Below are 19,048 nucleotides of genomic sequence, written 5' to 3'. Positions count from 1 at the left end.
GGACCAGAAAAGCAGTATCTGGGAAGATTCCAAGTGTCTTGACTATCTGGTTTTGTCTTGACACTAGAAGTAAAGACAGAGATAAAGCAAGAAGCACCCACCAGCTTCTTCCCACCTGACGCTTCTCAACTCAAGCCAGACAGACAACAATTCCAGAGTCGCAAGAGGCCTTACGAAGAAAACCGGGGACGAGGGTACTTTGAGCACCGAGAGGATAGGAGGTGGGTGTATGAGGCGACAGTCACCCTTATTCCAGTAGGTCTGTATGCCTGTAGCTCCACGCCTGCTGGGGGTTTCTGACCAATCTAGAGGGGCTGAGCAGGGTTCCTCATGCCCTTACACTATTCTGCTAATCTTTCCTGCCCTTACTATCAGATTTGGCTTCCCTAAAACTTTGGTCTCTCCCTCAGTTTCTCCCTTTTTTTTTTTTTTTTTTTGTAGAGACAGAGTCTCACTTTATGGCCCTCGGTAGAGTGCCGTGGCCTCACACAGGTCACAGCAACCTCTAACTCCTGGGCTTAGGCGATTCTCTTGCCTCAACCTCCCGAGTAGCTGGGACTACAGGCGCCCGCCACAACGCCCGGCTATTTTTTTGGTTGCTGTTTGGTCAGGGCCGGGTTTGAACCCACCACCCTCGGTATATGGGGCCGGCGCCTTACCGACTGAGCCACAGGCGCCACCCAGTTTCTCCCTTCTTATTACCTGCAGTGTAAATTGTAAACAACTTAGACTGTCATGTAGGAGGTGCCAGCCTGCCTCTTTAGTTCTTTGCCTTATTGCCCCTGCATTCATGCACAGAGAATGCTCAGCAAATGCTTGGTTGAAAGATCTATTTCCCAACCCTACTCCAAAACACACATCCTCCTTCCATGCGTTCACTCATTCAGTCAGCCCTCACAGTACTTTCATAAGGTGCCTATCTTGGACTGGATACTGGGGACATAGAGATAATTTGAATAGTGGGTTCTACCCTTCATTGTCTCACTGTGAAGACTGAGACAGACACATACACAAGTAACCCACAACCTCAAGGGTGAGTAGTTAGGTTACAGGTGAGTTTCAGGAGTAGCTTCTGCTCTAGTTATGTCTCTTTTCATTTTTCTTTGTTTTTGTTTATTTTATTTTAGAGACAGAGCACTATGTCGCCCTTGGTAGAGCGCTGCGGCATCACAGCTCACAGCAACCTCAAACTCTTGGGCTTAAGCAATTCCCTTGCCTGAGCCTCCCAAGTAGCTGGGACTACAGGTACCCGACACAACGTCCAGCTATTTTTTTGTTGCAGATGTCGTTTAGCTGGCCTGGACCGGATTTGAAACCACCACCCTTGGTGTATGTGGTTGGCGCTATAACCACAGTGTATGGGCACCCAGCCTGTTTTTTGTTTTTTTTTTAAGACAGAGTCTTACTCTGTTTCTCAGGCTATAGTGCCATGGCAGCTGTAGCTGTGAGCCTACCTCACAGCAATCTCAAACTCTTGGACTTAAGCCGTCCTCTTGCATCAATCTCTCGAGTTGCTGGGACTATAGATGCCAGCTAGGACATCCACCTAATTTTTTTTATCTTCAGTAAAGGGGTCTCTCTCTTACACAAGCTGATCTCAAACTCCTGAGCCCAGGCAGTCCACCTGCCTCAGTCTCCCAGAGGGTTAGGATTATAGGCGTGAGCCACTGTCCTTGGCCTCCTTTTTCCCTTTTCTTTTTTTTTGAGACAGAGCCTCAAGCTGTCTCTCTGGGTAGAATGCCGTGGCATCACAGCTCACAGCAATCTCCAACTCCTAGGCTTAAGCGATTCTCTTGCCTCAGCCTCCCAAGTAGCTGGGACTACAGGCACCCACCACAATGCCTGGCTATTTTTTGGTTGCAGCCATCATTGTTTGTCGGGCCCAGGCTGGATTCGAACCCACCAGCTCTGGTGTATGTGGCTGGCGCCTCAGCTGCTTGAGCTACAGGCGCCAGGCCTTTTTCCTTTTTCTGACAACCCCTCTCCCTCCCTTCCCTCAAGGCCCAGTCCCACCCTAATTTTGGACACTAGATATGACCACTCTTATACTAATATGGACTGGTTATGCGACATTTTATTTCCTGTCTTGTGGAGTACACCTTCTAAACAAGCTTGTTACTCTCTGAGACAGAGCCTGGATCTCACACACTATAATTAAAATTAAGACATGGTACCCACTGCATGGGTTTCTTACACTGCCTTCCAAAGAGCAGAGGCCTACAGGCTAGTTGCTGATGGAGAACAGAGGAGGAATACTTGCTCTGATCTCAGGCTGGCAGGGAAAGCTTCCTAGCATGAATTTAATATGTGATGAGCCTCTTTGTACCAGGCTCTGGTGGAACTCTGCTGCTGGGGGAAGTCCTAACAGCCAAGTGGGTGTGGGCTACCTGATCACTATCCATGGTGGTCCAGGGCCCTTTAGACTGTCCAAGCAGGACCCTAGGCATTAGACCCCATCTTTCTACCCCTCTCCCTTATTCCTGTAGACAGAAACTAGTAGTGTTTTAACAAAGTCCCATTTTTAGTATTTTGGTAGGAAGATGAATCTTGTTCATAATTTAGGACAGTTTTGAAAGAGAAAAGAAACTGAAAAAAATAGGTCATTTCAAACCTTTTCAGATACAGGATTTTAAGAAGGCTGATTGATGGATAGATTGTGATTACTGGAGTTTGTCTAGGTCAGCGGTTCTCAACCTGTGGGTCGTGACTCACAGGAGCTGTATTAAAGGCTCGCAGTATTAGGAAGGTTGAGAACCACTGATCTAGGCTATTGCACATTTTCCTTTCTGGCCAGCATCCTTTGGGATACCACAGCTTCCAGTCAGCAACAATTCAGTGTGGAGGCATTTCTCAACATGCAGAGGGCATGGATCAGCATTATGGGGTGTGAGAAAAGAATATTTGGAAAAGCCCCTAAATGATTCTTAAGCTTCCTTTAGCAGAGCTTGCCCTTCCATACTCTGTCTCCATCCTAGGAGTTAACAGTCATTGCTCTCATTGCAAGTATAGTATTACAGAGTTCTTTTGCTAACCTCTATTGGAAAAAATTGAGATCCAGGAAGCAATCTGGAGAGCACTAGTAAATTCCAGCAGAACTTTCATTTCCATTTCTCTGTGCTTATCCAGCTCTTCTCCTGTGACCTACCCCCTTTCCTATACAGGGGCCGCTCTCCTCAGCCTCCCGCTGAAGAGGATGAAGATGATTTTGATGACACCCTTGTCGCCATTGACACATGTAAGTCCTTGGAGTGCCCATCTGATTCTGCCTTCCAGTTAGTATTGGGAAATTATTTCTTGACCTTGATGCCTTATACCATCCAAAGCCATTGTTAGTCCAGAGGAGAGACATAGATAGCATAGCTCTGGAGCAAGAACACTGTTTGGAGATAGAGGATCTACTCCTAGTTCTAGTTATGGGACTCTGGGCAAATCATTCTACTTCTGAGCTTCTACTTCTGAGGAGTAATCCTGCTGTAATAGGATTTTCAGTAAGACTCCTCAGATAATGGATACAAGAGTAATTTCGAAAACCCTAAACTACCTTGTACACACAGAGGGTTGTCATCTAATCAGGAAGGGAATCTGATTGCTGCTGGAGAATCCTAACTATTTGACAACCAGTTCCCCAGTTTGCATCGGCTGTTCATGGTCCTGGTGAAATCAATACCACTTTGTCCTCTGAGGCACTAACCTGCCCACTCTGCTCTCTGTCCTCCAATTTAGTTTTCTTTCTACTAGATAAGTGGTTTTTCCCTTGCAGGGGTCCTCGAACTACGGCCCGCAGGCCACATGAGGCGGTGTGATTGTATTTGTTCCCGTTTTGTTTTTTTACTTCAAAATAAGATACGTGCAGTGTGCATAAGAATTTGTTCATAGTTTTGATTGTAACTATAGTCCGGCCCTCCAACGGTCTGAGGGACAGTAACTGGCCCCCTGTTTAAAAAGTTTGAGGACCTCTGAAACGCTTGGAGGATTGATTGTAGAGGTTCTGTTCTTCCTCAGACCTCCTACGTCAGAATCTTAAGTGGTAAAGCCTGTGAATCTAAATTTTTTACATACACCTGGTAATTTGGTCAGGTCTGTGAATACTGCACTTTGCAACAGAGTAGAAAGTTAGCAGCATTTCATTCATGTATTTATGTAGCTCATGTTTATAGAGCACTGGCTACATGTTTGGTAAGAAATAAAGACATACAGTCTTTTCTGTTACAAGTTCTCAAAGACAAAATCTGCCTGGAATACTAAATCTTAAAAATTTTTTTTTCATATTAAAATGAGGGTACACATGATTAGGTTACATTATGTGGTTTTTGTTAGGTAAAGTTCAAGAGCCATTCACCCAGGGGGTGTGCTACATACCTTTGCATTGTACCTATTAGGTGAGAGCTTAATAATCTCCCTACTCCCCTCTCCCCACTTGAATTTAACTGAAAACTAAATGTTTTTATAAGTATTGAGTGGTAGTGGTCCATGAAGCAGCATCTAATCAAATGTCAAATGTACGGACCATGTTGCTCAGCCTTTAGAGTAAGGAGAGCATCTTGTGGCCAAAATGGTCAGGAAAGGGTTTCTTGGAGGCATGACTGGCTCCTTGAAGAGTGGCAGCAGCAGAAGAGAGGCCCATCAGAAGAGATAGGATCCTGTGGTGCACCTGGGTAGCAGGTGGGGGTCAGGTTTAGATGCTTTTATAGCTGTTGGCAACAGAAGTCTGGCTCCCAAGCTGAGAGAGTTAGCACAGGGAAGGGATTGGAGTATAAGGTGGTGGAGGTGAGGGGGGTCAGCCTTTTGTCTTCTAAAATCTAAATTTGAAACTGCTAAGGATGTGGACCCTCTCCTTAGCAAGTATACATTCCTCTCAGAAACATTTGTGTACAATTTCAGGGTCCCCTGGAAGCCCATCTCGTAGTCTGCCAGGTGGAGGACCCCAGTTCTTCTCTGGGGTGGGACAGGCCAGTTTGCAGTAGTCCATACGCTCTCAACTCAAAGGGAGAGAGGCTAGAGATTATGCTGCTTCCTCTTGAACCCACTTGTTTATTCCTGGTCAACTTTTGGGGAATCTCCCTCTGTATGCCCCTGTCTTGGGACTTTTAAACATCACTTGACTTCAGGCTTTTTCCTCCATAGATAACTGCGACCTCCACTTCAAAGTGGCTCGAGATCGGAGTAGTGGCTATCCACTCACAATCGAGGGCTTTGCATACCTGTGGTCAGGAGCCCGTGCCAGCTATGGGGTTAGAAGGGGCCGCGTGTGCTTTGAAATGAAGGTAAGTGGGAACAACAGAAGAGATGGGAAGAGAAAGCAGGTCCATCCATTGGAATAGCCTATTATTAGTTAACTTTGGTCAGAACTACAAATCTCTGTTTAAAAAAGAGATTGTATTGAGCATGGACTATGTCCAAATAATCACAAAGTCTGATGAACTCAAGGGAACTATCCTCTTCCACCATGGCAGCCAGCTATTCTCTGCAGCCATGGCTCTGTGCTTCCCCGTGGCTGTGGGTCTCAACAACGGCCACAAGGTGACCGAGAATGTAAGCACTCTGAGGCACAGCTACTGCCACAGCCACCTTACCAAACACACTTAATTTTATGTGGGACGTGATCCAAGAGGTTTGTGACTTTGCCCTATGTGAATGCTATGGAGTTGCTGAAGGTCTCCAGGGACAAATGGGTCCTTGAGTTCATCAAGAAAAGGGTGGGGCCTCGGCACCTGTAGCTCAGCAGCAAGGGCACCAACTACATACGCTAGAGTTAATGGGTTCTAATCCAGCCCGGGCCTGCCAAACAACAATGACAGCTACAACCAAAAATAGCCGGGCATTTTTGGGGGGGGGGGGGGGCGCGCGTGCCTGGAGTCCCAGTTACTTGGAAGGCTAAGGCAAGAGAATGGTTTAAGCCCAAGAGTTTGAGGTTGTTGTGAGCTGTAACTCGACAGCACTCTTATCTAGGGCAACAGCTTGAGACTGTCTCAAAAAAAAGGGGGGGATGGGAACAGACATCCACACTAAGAGGAAGTGGGAGGAGCCAAGCAACATCCTGGCCACCATGAAGAAAGAAGCTGACAAAGATTGAGCCCCTTCTGCTCTTTATACATAAAAATACATATATAGAGAGAGAACTATATCATAGCTAAATACATGTAAGAAAAGCAGGCCAACCATTTATTGCTTCATTAAGCAGATTTTCCATTGGTAGAATTTAACCTGGGTATTATATTGCCTGCCATTCTAGTGGTAATGTATATATATAACTGGAAAAAGGAGTTTTTTGGAGAAAAAGTAAACCAGAAAGATTGGGTCCGGGTATCATTAAAGGAAGGCCAGAAGGAAAGCAGGGCAAAGAACTGCCGCTTAGGCCATCTTTTACCATGATATCTCCAAAGTTTCATGTTGTTAAGTTTATGAAAATAATACATGCTGGATGTAACCTGTAATTCCAACTACAAGGGAGTAATACTGGAGCCCAGGAGTTAAGACCGATCTGGGCTACATTGTGAAATCTCATCTCAAAAATAGAAAAGGAAGAAAATTAAACATGCTCATGTTTAATAGAAGTTCGTGTAGCCAGAAAGATTTAGGATAAAAAAGAAGTTACTCTCAGGGTCACTCAGTCTCCATCCTACTCCCTAGAGGTAATTGCTATGTTAACAATTTTTGCAGATCTTTTACATATCCAAGTATCCTTTGCATGTTTATGATAGTTAACATTTGTAGAGCATTTTTCGTTGCAGTTTGGCCGGGGCCGGATTTGAACCCGCCACCCTCGGTATATGGGGCTGGCGCCCTATCGACTGAGCCACAGGCGCCGCCCGTGTAGAGATTTTTCATGCACAAGATCCAATGCCAAGCTTCTTACAAAGATTATTTCCATTAATCCTCATGGTATTATCATTAAATGGATACTCTTATTCCCGGGTTTTAGGAAAAGAAGCTGAGACAGAGCGTCATGTATTTTTTTGTACATTACACATATACATATAATTAATTCCCCCTCCCTCAAACCCCAGAGGGTCTCATTTTATTAACTTAAGACACCATGAATGTAAGTTGCATGTTATGCACTACTCATAGAGAAACTTGCTAACTAAACAAATAGTGTTTTCTTATCACATCAGTTGTGAGACAGATTGTAATTTCAGAGATCCTAAGATGGGGAAAATTGGCACCTATAGTTCAGCAGCTAGGGCGCTGGCCACACACACTGGGGCTGGCGGGTTCAAACCCCACCCAGGCCTATCAAACAACAATGACAACTACAATCAAAAAATAGCCGGATATTGTGGCGAGTGCCTTTAGTCCCAGCTACTTGGGAGGCTGAGGCAAGAGAATGGTTTAAACCCAAGAGTTTGAGGTTGCTGTGAGCTATGATGCCACGACATTCTACCGAGGGCGACATAACGAGACTCTTTGTCTCAAAAAAATAAATAAAATGTGGAAAATGTGCATTTGAAAAGTCAAAATATGATAACTTTACAAAGGCCATAGGTACATGTGGGTATCCAAGCAGTCTAATCTCTAACTTAATAAGAGGTTAAGTCAGCAAGTGCTTTTTTCCCCTCTGGCTTTTTTTAAATACTACATTTTGGACATGTCTCTACACCAGCACATTATCTGTGCCTCATGTCTTTTAGATGCTGCATTGTATTTTGTGGCATGGATGTATCATAATATAACCAGTGCTTTATTGGTATTTTTTCTAATTTTAAAAGTATGTGTATTAGCCAGGTGCAGTGGTTCGTGCCTGTAATCCTAGCACTCCGAGGCAGGTGGATTGCCTGAGTTCATGGGTTTGAGACCAGCCTGAGCAAGAGCAAGACCCCATTTCTAAAATTAGCCAGGCATTGTGCTGGGCGCCTGTAGTCCCAGCTAGTTAGGAGGCTAAGGCAAGAGAATCACTAAAAGTTTGAGGTTGGTGTGAGCTATGATATGACAGCACTCTACCGAGGGTGAGATACTGTCTCAAAAAAAGAAAAAAAAATTTATATTAAAACAATGCTGCACAGAATATTGCCTACACACATTCACACATACATACACTTTCTCATACACATACTAATGTATCTGTAAGAAGACACTAGGAGTCGAATTGCTGAGTTATATTTGCAGTTTTGATAGAGGTTGCTAGATTGCCTTCCAAAGGCATTGCACCAATTTATCCTTCTAGCAGATGTTAGGAGACTCCCTTAAATGAAAAGATACTACTGGGGGGCGCCTGTGGCTCAAAGGAGTAGGGCACCAGCCCCATACGCCAGAGGTGGTGGGTTCAAACCCAGCCCCGGCCAAAAACAAAACTACATTTTGTAATGCCTGTTTCTGTGGCTCTGCACTCTCCTGATGCTTTTGGAGGCCCTGGTGTCAGTGTAACAGCCTCTTCAGAGCTGCTTAAATGCCTCTTCTCCAGCAATAAAAGCCATTGCTATTTGTTAATGCCTGATATGCTTCCTTTCTATATTGTCTCCCACCATCCTCTAGAGAATTAGTGTTAAGCCTTTTATCCTCTCTACAGATCAACGAGGAAATCTCTGTGAAGCACCTTCCATCTACAGAGCCTGACCCCCACGTTGTTCGTGTTGGCTGGTCCCTGGACTCCTGCAGCACCCAGCTAGGTAAGAGGAGGTCAGCTAGGCAGTCCAGAGAGTGATTTACCCCTACTCCTGGATTCTCAAGGCTTATAAGTTTCCCTTCCCAGTGTCAGAAATTACCTTTGGTGGAGCAGGCACAAGTATATACCACTAGCTATATTCAGGCATACTAGATTCAACTGGGAGGACTGTGATCATGTAATAACCTTTTAGTGAAGAATTAATTCTTATCCTTCATCTTTTAGGAAAAGGCCCAAAAGGCCAGGCAAGGTGGCTCACGCCTGTGATTCTAGCACTTTGAGAGGCTAAGATGGGCAGATTATTTGAGCTAAGGAGTTTGAGACCAGCCTGAGCAAGAGTGAGACCCCATCTCTAAAAATAGCTGGGTGTTGTGGCTGGCACCTATAGTTCCAGCTACTTGGGAAGCTGACACCAGAGAATCACTTGAGCACAGTAGTTTGAGGTTGCTGTGAGCTATGACAGCACAGCACTCTACTCAGGGCGACAAAGTGAGACTGTCTAAAAAAGAAAGGGCCCAAAGTTCTCTTTAGGAAAGTTCCCTTTCTTTAAAAAAGATTAATGTCTTCTGTCCTCAAACCATACTAAAAATAAGTTCTCAAGTTCTATTAAGTTTTGTCTGGATTTTCTATCAAGAGCCTACACTAGAGTAAAAGAGGAAGGAGAAACTAGGGGTCAGGGATGGTTGGCAGAGAGAAGGAAGTCTAGTCTGCCCTTGAAAAGTGTTGAATTTTTGGGCGGCGCCTGTGGCTCAGTCGGTAAGGCGCCGGCCCCATATACCGAGGGTGACGAGTTCAAACCCGGCCCCGGCTGAACTGCAACCAAAAAATAGCCGGGCATTGTGGCGGGCGCCTGTCGTCCCAGCTACTTGGGAGGCTGAGGCAGGAGAATCGCTTAAGCCCAGGAGTTGGAGGTTGCTGTGAGCTGTGTGGGGCCACGGCACTCTACCGAGGGCCATAAAGTGAGACTCTGTCTCTACAAAAAAAGAAAAGTGTTGAATTTTTGCAGATCCCCAGTTTTCAGTGACCTTCTGGCCCCAAGCGATTATAATAACTAGTGCTGAGACCTTTTGTCTTGGTCACATAAACATTCTGATTATAAAATTAACATGTGCTCCTTGCAAACATTAAGGCCATATAGAAAAGGGAAAATGAAAATCCTCCCTAAACCTGAAAGATAACAACTGTTGTTAATATTTTCAACTTCAGTCTTCTGGGCTTTCATTTTTTGTACCATTTGAAACTGGCCATGCTATGAGTACTTTTACCTGGCTTGATTTCCTTCTTTCTTTTTTCTTTTTTTGTGAGACAGTCTTACTGTGTCACCCTCATAGAGTGCTATGATGTCACCGCTCACAGCAATCTGAAACTCTTGCCCCAGCCTCCCAAGTAGCTGGGACTACAGGCAACCACCACAACGTCTGTCTAGTTTTTGTTGTACTCGTTGTTTAGCAGGCCCAGGCTAGGCTCAAACCTGCCAACCTTGGTGTATGTGGCTGGCACCCTATCCACTGAACTATGGGCTCTGCCCTTGATTTCTTGTAACACATCATGGGCATATTTTTGTAGGTAAGTATAATTTTTTGACCACTGCAAAATTTTCCATTTTTTAGTTGTATTATTTATTTAACAAATTTTCTTTTTGTTTTATTGAGACAGAGTCTCATTATGTTGCCCTCAGTAGAGTGCTATGATGTCGCAGCTCACAGCAACCTCAAACTCTTGGGCTCAAGCAAGTCTCTTGCCTCAGCCTGCTGAGTAGCTGGGACTACAGGTGCCTTGCCACAATCCCCGGCTATTTTTTGATTGGAGTTGTTGTTTAGCAGGCTGGGCTTGAACCTGCCAGCCTTGGCATATGTGGCTAGCACCCTACTCAATGAGCTACAGGCGCTGAGCCTTAACAAGTCTTCTTTTACAAAAGCTTAATATATTGCAAATTTTTGCTTTTAAACACTTGAGCTATTATCCTTGTGTGTAATTGCCTGACCACTTAACGACTAATTCTTAGATCAAAAGGAGTATATAGGTTTCATCTCCATATGTATTAACATGTTTTATTTAAGACTCATAGGTCATCTCATTTTATGTTTTCTTAGTTTTGAGATGTGAGTGGTGGGCAATTGATACAGATGAGGAAATAGAGCCCAGAAAGGTCCAGAGGTACACAGATGGTTCATAACAGAACCAGGCCTGGAATTTTGTCATTCCTGCTTTTCTAGCTGGATACTCTTTGGGTTCTGCCCAAGGATTTCTGTGTAATCCAGGTATCAGCAGAGCCTTTGAGATCTCTGATCACTTTAGCATCCAGGTTTGTAGCCTGAGAAAAACCAATACCTTTCCCCTGGGTCAGTCCTCATGATATTTAGAACCAAAACCTAGCCCCTTAACTAATTTATATCAACAACACATTAATGCTAAATGTTAATGACATTAGTAGGCTTTACTGAACATTAAATGTCACAGGAAAGGGTTACATCTCAGCATAACAGCCATCCTCCATCCCAGCTTCTCTCTTCCTTTCTTGTTGTCTTTTCCAAATTCTGCCTTTTGTATAGAACAGTTCAGTTTATCTCCTACTTCCAGTCTTAATCACACCCATCAGACCCTCCAGAGTTCTGTGTTATAAAGGGCTTCCTTAACTTTCCCCACCTCTCCAAACAGAAAAAAAAAAAGACATCTGTAAGAGGCAATACGATTTTTTTCCTTTGAAAAAAACATTGTAGGTTTAACCTTCCTCTACCTATTTCTTCCATCAGGCGAAGAGCCTTTCTCCTATGGCTATGGAGGCACTGGGAAGAAATCCACCAATAGCCGGTTTGACAACTACGGAGACAAATTTGCAGAGAATGATGTGATTGGCTGCTTTGCGGTGAGTGCTAGCAGCCTGTAAGAAAATTGGCAGAACCAGGCTTGGCGCCCATAGCTCAGTGGTTAGGGCAGCAGCCACATACACCGGGGATGGCGGGTACGAACCCAGCCCAGGCCGCCCAAACAACAATGATAACGACAGCAAAAAAATAGCCAGGCATTGTGGCGGGCACCTGTAGTCTACGCTACGTGGGAGGCTGAGGCAAGAGAGTTGCTTAAGCCCAAGAGTTTGAAGTTGCTGTGAGCTATGACACCACATTACTGTACCAAGGGCGTCATAGACTGTCTCAAAAAAAAAGGCAGAACAAGATGTTGGGCTACAGACTTCTTTTTTAGGATACTTCCATTTATTGTCGGCCCTTGTATCCAGCAACTCTCACCATACTTCGTCTCTGCTTAACAGACTAGAATGTTTACTGTCATGTGCAAAGTTTTTATCATTCTGCCCCCTCTCATTTTGTGTGCGAAGTTGTCAGATGACACCCTGAAGAGGTTTGGGAATTTCAGGTGTGCACAGCCTTTCTCCCATTTTAGATACCAGAGCAATGTTTTCTAAACCCAGGAATTTCTTTCTTTTTATTTTCGAGACAGAATCTAACTTTGTTGCCCTGGGTAGAGTGCTGTGGCATCACAGCTCACAGCAACCTCCAGCTCTTGGGCTTAGGCGATTCTCTTGCCTCAGCTTCCTGAGTAGCTGGGACTACAGGTGCCCGCCACAACACCTGGCTATTTTTTTTGTTGTTGCAATTTGGGGCCAAGTTTGAACTTGCCATCCTCGGTATATGGGGCCGGCGCCCTACTCACTGAGCCACAGGCACCGCCAAACCCAGGAATTTCTCATCTTTCATGTTAGGAAATAGCTATTAAAGGCAGTGGTGTTAGCTTTTGCCCCACATTGGCATCATTGTATCCCCACACTTGTCCCTTTCTTCACCTCACATTAGTTAAGCCAAGCTTCTTACAATGCATTACCTTTTGGAAGAGTAGAGGCAAGTACAAAACAGAACAGTATAGAGTACCTGCAAAGCAGTGACCAACAATGATAGTGCTGTGGAATATGGTTGTATGTTTAGGGCTAGACTCCTGGACCTACTCTCTGTTCGTCCATTCACAGCCCTGGGCAACTTATGCTCTCTTTCAGTCTTCTGTAAATGAGAATCTTTACACCTGCCTCAGAATGATGTGTGGAGTCATCAAATTAATCTATTAAGAGCACTTATAACACTGCTTGGGAATTACTACTTAATACTATTATTAGGGGGCACCCGTAGCTCAGTGGTTATGGTGCTGGCCACATGATGGGGGGGCTGGTCCGAACCCGGCCCAGGCCTGCTAAACAACAACAAAAAAGAAATAGCCAGGTGTTGTGCCAGGCACCTATAGTCCCAGCTACAAGGGAGGCTGAGGCAAGAGAATCGCTTGAGCTCAAGAGTTGAGGGTTGCTGTGAGCTATGACACCATGGCACTCTACCGAGGGTGACAAAATGAGACTCTGTCTCAATTAAAAAAAAAAAAAAAATATATATATATATATATATACACACACACACACACACATATCTTATTATTAAGAGTTATAAGAGAGGTTGTAAAATGTGCTGTGAGGCCCCAGAGGAAGTGACTACCCTGATGATGGAGCTTGTACTCTTCTATATTTTTGTTTTTTTGAGACAGGGTCTCACTGTGTCACCCTTGGTAGAGTGCTGTGGTGTCCCAGCTCACAGCAACCTCAAACTCTTGGGCTTAAGCGATTCTCTTGCCTCAGCCTCCCGAGTAGCTGGTATTACAGGTGCCTGCCACAATGCCCCGCTATTTTTTGATTGCAGTCATCATTGCTGTTTGGGCCCGGGCTGGATTTGAACCCGACAGCTCAGGTGTATGTGGCTAGTGCCTTAGCTGCTTGAGCCACAGGCGCCGAGCCCCATGAGATTTTTTAAATTGTTAGAAATGTCCAAAATTTTTTTCAATATATTTATTAGAAAAATCTGTATATACATAGACCTATATGTTTTGCTCAAGTGTCAACTGTATATGAATTTCATCTGATACATTTGATGATTGCATACTTTGTGTCTTTTATTCCTTCATTTTATATTTATAGAACAAAGCTATTGGCTGGCCATCACAGCTCAGCCTAGGCACCCGAGGAAGCAAAGGTGGGTGGTACACTTTAGGCTGGGAGTTTTTGAGTTTATAATGAGCTATGATCACATCACTGCATTTCAGCCTCAGTAACAGAGTGAGATCCTATCTCTTTTTAGAAAACAACTATTAACGATAGTAAAGTTATCCAATTTAACATTGATATCATGTTATTATTTACTCCATAGTCCACATTTAAATTTTGTCAATTATCCCAACAGTATCCTTTAGCACAATTTAGTTCTTAGTTTAGAATCTGATCCAGGATCATGTATTGCAGTCTCTTGTCATGTCCTTTTAGTCTTCTTTAGTCTGAAACAGTTCTCAGCCTTCCTTTGCATTTCATGACCTCATCATCTTTTTAATAATAATTAAGCAACTTTATACTCTGTAAACTATACTAAATGTCACATTTTTTTTGTCATTTAACAGTCAATCTTGGCAATCTTTCTCTGTACACACAGATAATATAGATCTAGCTTAATAAAAACATTTTTCGAGTAGTTAATCAGTTTATGTTTTCCAAGATAAGTCCAGGAATATAAAAAGATACACTGTGTGGAGTTGCCTTCAGACTTCCCTCTACCCATTTTTCATATATATACATATATCCTCCCTACCTGTGAGCCCACTGGTACTCAGTCAGGGTTTCTTTATCCAAAAAGATGATGATTATGGTGTGGCGCCTGTAGGTCAGTGGCTAGGTATATTCTTAAATTTTTATACCTACCACTAAGACTGCACTCCAGACATGTTGCAGCAATTTAACTTGTCAATATGTGTTAGTGTTTTCCAAACTCTGTTCCATCAGAACATGAGTTCTTGTGGGTGTATGGCAATATGGATCTCCAGGCCTTGACTTTTGCTTCAACCAGATCACCTCTACTTCTAGTTTTAAGATTCTGTGTGCAGTTTTCAGTTTTCTTTTTTTCAGAAGATGACACACTTTTTTTTTTTTTAATTTTTATTTTATTATTAAATCATAGCTGTATACATTAATGTGATTATGGGGCACCATACACTGGTTTTATAGACCATTTGACATATTTTCATCACACTGGTTAACATAGCCTTCCTGGCATTTTCTTAGTTGTTGTGTTAAGACATTTATATTCTACATTTAGTAAGTTTCACATGTACCGTTGTAAAATGCACCATAGGTGTAATCCCACCAATCACCCTCCCTCTGCCTGTGTCCTCCCCTCCCTCCCTTCCCTCTCCCCCTTCCCCATATTCTTAGGTTATAACTGGATTATAGCTTTCACACGAAAGCCATAATTTAGCTTCATAGTAGGGCTGAGTACATGTGGATACTTTTTCTTCCATTCTTGAGATACTTTACTAAGAAGAATATGTTCTAGCTCCATCCATGTAAACATGAAAGAGGTAAAGTCTCCATCTTTCTTTAAGGCTGCATAATATTCCATGGTGTACATATACCACAATTTATTAATCCATTCGTGGATTGATGGGCACTTGGGCTTTTTCCATGACTTAGCAATTATGAATTGCAGTTTTAAAGAAAACTTTGTATTTTGGGGATACATATTGAAATAATGATGAATAAATATGATATATCTGAGATTTGCTTGAAAACAATCTAGGTTGGTGGCCAGGCGCGGTGGCTCACACCTGTAATCCCAACACTCTGGGAGGCTAAGGCAGGCAGATCACTTAAGCTCACAAATTCGAGATCAGCCTGAGAAAGAGCACAACCCCGACTCTTAAAAAATAGCCAGCATTGTAGTGGGCACCTGTAGTCCCAGCTACTTGGGAGGCTGAGGCAAGAGAATCACTTGAGCCCAAGAGTCTGAGGTTGCTGTGACCTGTGACACTATGGCACTCTACGGGGGCAACAAAGTGAGACTCTGTCTCAAAAAAAAAAAAAAATCTGGGTTGGGAGGGTAGGAATACAGATGAAACACGATTGACCAGAGTTGGTCACTGTTGAAGATTGTTGCAGATGGGGACCAGGTACACAGGGTGCATTATACTAGTCCATCTATTTCTTTTTTTTTTTTATTATTGGTGGGGATTCATTGAGGGTACAATAAGCCAGGTTACACTGATTGCAATTGTTAGGTAAAGTCCCTCTTGCAATCATGTCTTGCCCCCATAAAGTGTGACACACACCAAGGCCCCACCCTCCTCCCTCTGTCCCTCTTTCTGAAGATGACACACTTTTTAAAAGGGTTAGGGCTTTAAAGAAGTGTGAAGATGAGTGACCTCTAGGAACCATAGGGGAGGACTTCTGTATCAGATCGGAGTCTTCAATTCACAAAACAAAAAGGACAAAACCTCTTTCCAAGTGGAGAGGAGAAGATAACTATCTCAGCAAACCATAAAGAGCGTAATACATACTTAGCGCTTAGGGGATAACACAGGTGTGGGAGATGAGGGTACAAGCATGTCACACACAAAATAGTGCCACACTTCATAGATTTGGGTATTTCGGCTCTTGATTCGCAGGGGAATATTTTGGCAGGAACAATACAACTTAACACTTGCCTGTTGGACAGATGGCTGTTTCGGTGGTGGATTTGTTGATTGAGAGTGCTGGTCTCTTTTTTTGTTGTCTTTAATTTTTATTGTTTATTTTTTTGAGACAGTGTAGAACTGAAGCTGTCTACCTTCTACAATAGCATCTTAACCAGTAAAGTTCAGCAGGTCAACAAATAGTTGTTACTAAATGAATGAATGTAGTCCTTGCATGGCTCTCCAGTTGTGCCTGAAATTACTTCCCTCTTATCCTTTATGCTTCAGCCGATCTGACCCTGTGTTTTCTCACCACTGGCCTAGAATACTCTCCTCTCGCCCCCAAACTTGGTTCATCTCAGGACTTAGTTTATGAGTCTCCTTCTCTGAGAAACTTGCTCTGGGTATGTCCTCTTAACTGGTCCTTCAGCTCTGTCAGGCCCAGATTACCACAGACACATATCATCAGGAAGAATAGGAACAAACAGACAAATCTACTGGTGGTGCTAGGTTCGGTTTAAATCATTGTCATGGCTTTCCTTTATCTATTACCTTCATAGATGGCCCTTGTTAGTTTTGAGGACAGGGCAGGATCCTCTTCATCTTCACCTAGACTAGGCACAAGACTCAAATACTTGGAGTTTCTTTAAATTACTTGAGGTTACACATCCATCAGCTTCCAGGTCTTGGGTAAGGAGGGTTCTCTGAGATGTTCTCTGGCACTGCTCAGCTTGCCTGTTTTGCTGGCAAAACAGGAAGGTGTTTAAATCTAGACAGCAAACTGTATTGCCACCACCTGCATCTATTTTCTCCAACTTGGGGTTCCCAGTGCCTTAAGATGAGAATTGGGAATTAAATTCCTTTGACTTTTTCTTTCTAGGACTTTGAATGTGGAAATGATGTGGAACTTTCCTTTACCAAGAATGGGAAGTGGATGGGCATTGCCTTCCGAATCCAGAAGGAAGCTTTAGGGGGTCAGGCCCTCTACCCTCATGTCCTGGTGAAGAATTGTGCAGTGGAGTTCAACTTTGGGCAGAGGGCAGAGCCCTACTGTTCTGTTCTCCCAGGGTTTACCTTCATCCAGCACCTTCCCCTTAGTGAGCGGATTCGGGGCACCATTGGACCAAAGAGCAAGGCAGAATGTGAGGTGAGTAGGATCAGAAGACTGAATTATGGCCACCTCTCCAAACTCACCTTTTTAACAAAGCAAAGGGGAGACACTTAGTAGCTGGGTGTGGTGAAACAAGCACAAATTTGCTATGTTAGTAAACTTGGCCAACTGTCTTCCAGTTCCCATAACTTCACCATCCACAGGTAAGTTTATTTCCAGAGGTTTAAAGTTTATCTTATTCTTTTTGATGTGCTAGGTACCTGTTTTATATACACATGTTTATAATTGAGATTTTATGGTATAAGCATTTTGCTATCCTGCCATTCTCACTTAACGTTTTGCAAGCTTTATCCCATCTCAGGAAAATCTCTCTGAACATCTTTTTTCTTTTTTTTTTTTTTCTTTGAGCCCAGTCTGTGGGCTCTCAATACAGTGGCATCATCGTAGCTCACAACAACCTCAAACTCCTGAGCTTAAGCACTCTTCCTGTCTCAGCCACCTGAGTAGCTGGAACTGTAGGCATTTGGCTAATTTTTCGATTTTTTGGTTTTTCTTTTTTTGAGACAGAGTCACTACGTTGCCATCTGCCCACGGTAGAGTGCCATGGTGTTACAGCTCACAGCAACCTCAAACTCTGGGCTCAAGCGATTCTTTTGCCTCAGCCTCCCAAGTAGTTAGGACTACAGATGCCTGTCACAATGCCCGGCTTTTTTGGGGGAATGGTGGGGTTGCAGTTGTCATTGTTGGTTAGCTGGCCCATGCCCGGTTCGAACCCACCAACTTTGGGGTGTATGTGGCTGGTGCTATAACCACCATGCTACAGGTGCTGAGCCTAGTTTTTCAGTTTTTATTAGAGGTGGGGTCCTCACTCTTGGTCAGGCTGGTCTTGAATCCTGGAGCTCAAGCTGATGCTCCTGCCTTTGCCATCCAGAGTGCTGAGATTACAGGTATGAACCACTGCCTTTTTTTTTTTTTCCTTTCTCCTTTTTTTTTTTTTTTGAACCACAGTCACCGTGGGTAGAGTGCTGTGGAATCATCATACCTCACAGCAACCTCAAACTCTTGGGCTCAAGAGATCCTCTTGCTTCAAAGCCTCCCGAGTAGCTGGGACTACAGGCATGTGCTTTCTTGCCTAGCTAGTTTTTTCTGTTTAGTAGAGATGGGGTCTTGCTCTTGGTCAGGATAGTCTCAAACTCCTGAGCTCAAGCAATCCACCTGCCTCTGCCTCCCAGAGTACTAGGGTTACAGGCGTGAGCCACCCTTCCCAACCATTGAATATTATTCTCATTGGCCTCACAGACTAACCATTTCCCTGTTTGGGGACATTTAGGTTGCATCTAGTGTTTTTCAAATTCTAAATGTACAGGTCAGGTATTTGTATCCTTACCTGTACAGCTTTATTCTCATATCAGACTCCAAAAAATTTGTACCACTTCTTGTTGCCTACTCTGTAGGCCATTTTTAGTGCATTGCCTTCCTTGGGCTTTTTAGAGGCCACTTAATCCTGTGTGAACAAAAATATAAATACTGATGATGACAGAGCTTGATTTGGTACTCACCCTTGCGAGGACTTAACACTGAGAGTCTTACAAACCTCATACTGTTATTGCTTCCATTTTCCAGAGATGGCCATGAGGTTCAGGGTCACTCTCATGGTCACGAGCAAGCCAGGGCGGTACCATGCCACTACATCTCTTCACCATCTTATTCTTGTAGATTCTGATGATGGTAGGCCTCCCTGCTGCTGGCAAGACCACATGGGCCATTAAACATGCAGCCTCCAACCCTTCTAAGAAGTACAACATCCTGGGCACCAATGCCATCATGGATAAAATGCGGGTAAGGATAGCTGC

General features: G+C 43.8%; 1 protein-coding gene across 4 annotated transcripts in view; it reads left to right on the top strand.

The window, feature by feature from the left end:
• HNRNPUL1 (heterogeneous nuclear ribonucleoprotein U like 1) overlaps positions 1-19,048 on the top strand; it is a 45,936-nt gene that overhangs the window by 7,929 nt on the left and 18,959 nt on the right. For 3 of the 4 annotated variants that reach the window (XM_053605178.1, XM_053605176.1, XM_053605179.1), the window contains exons 3-9: positions 68-221; positions 3,162-3,235; positions 5,125-5,264; positions 8,507-8,606; positions 11,356-11,468; positions 16,965-17,231; positions 18,912-19,034. In XM_053605178.1, coding sequence (XP_053461153.1) covers positions 68-221; positions 3,162-3,235; positions 5,125-5,264; positions 8,507-8,606; positions 11,356-11,468; positions 16,965-17,231; positions 18,912-19,034 — 971 coding nt within the window. The remainder of the gene's footprint in view (positions 1-67; positions 222-3,161; positions 3,236-5,124; positions 5,265-8,506; positions 8,607-11,355; positions 11,469-16,964; positions 17,232-18,911; positions 19,035-19,048) is intronic. The other variant, XM_053605177.1, reaches the window with a different exon arrangement.

The sequence above is a fragment of the Nycticebus coucang genome, chromosome 10 (genome assembly GCF_027406575.1).
Source record: "Nycticebus coucang isolate mNycCou1 chromosome 10, mNycCou1.pri, whole genome shotgun sequence".
NCBI classification, from domain to species: domain Eukaryota; kingdom Metazoa; phylum Chordata; class Mammalia; order Primates; family Lorisidae; genus Nycticebus; species Nycticebus coucang.
This window is presented reverse-complemented; position numbering and strand designations above follow the sequence as displayed.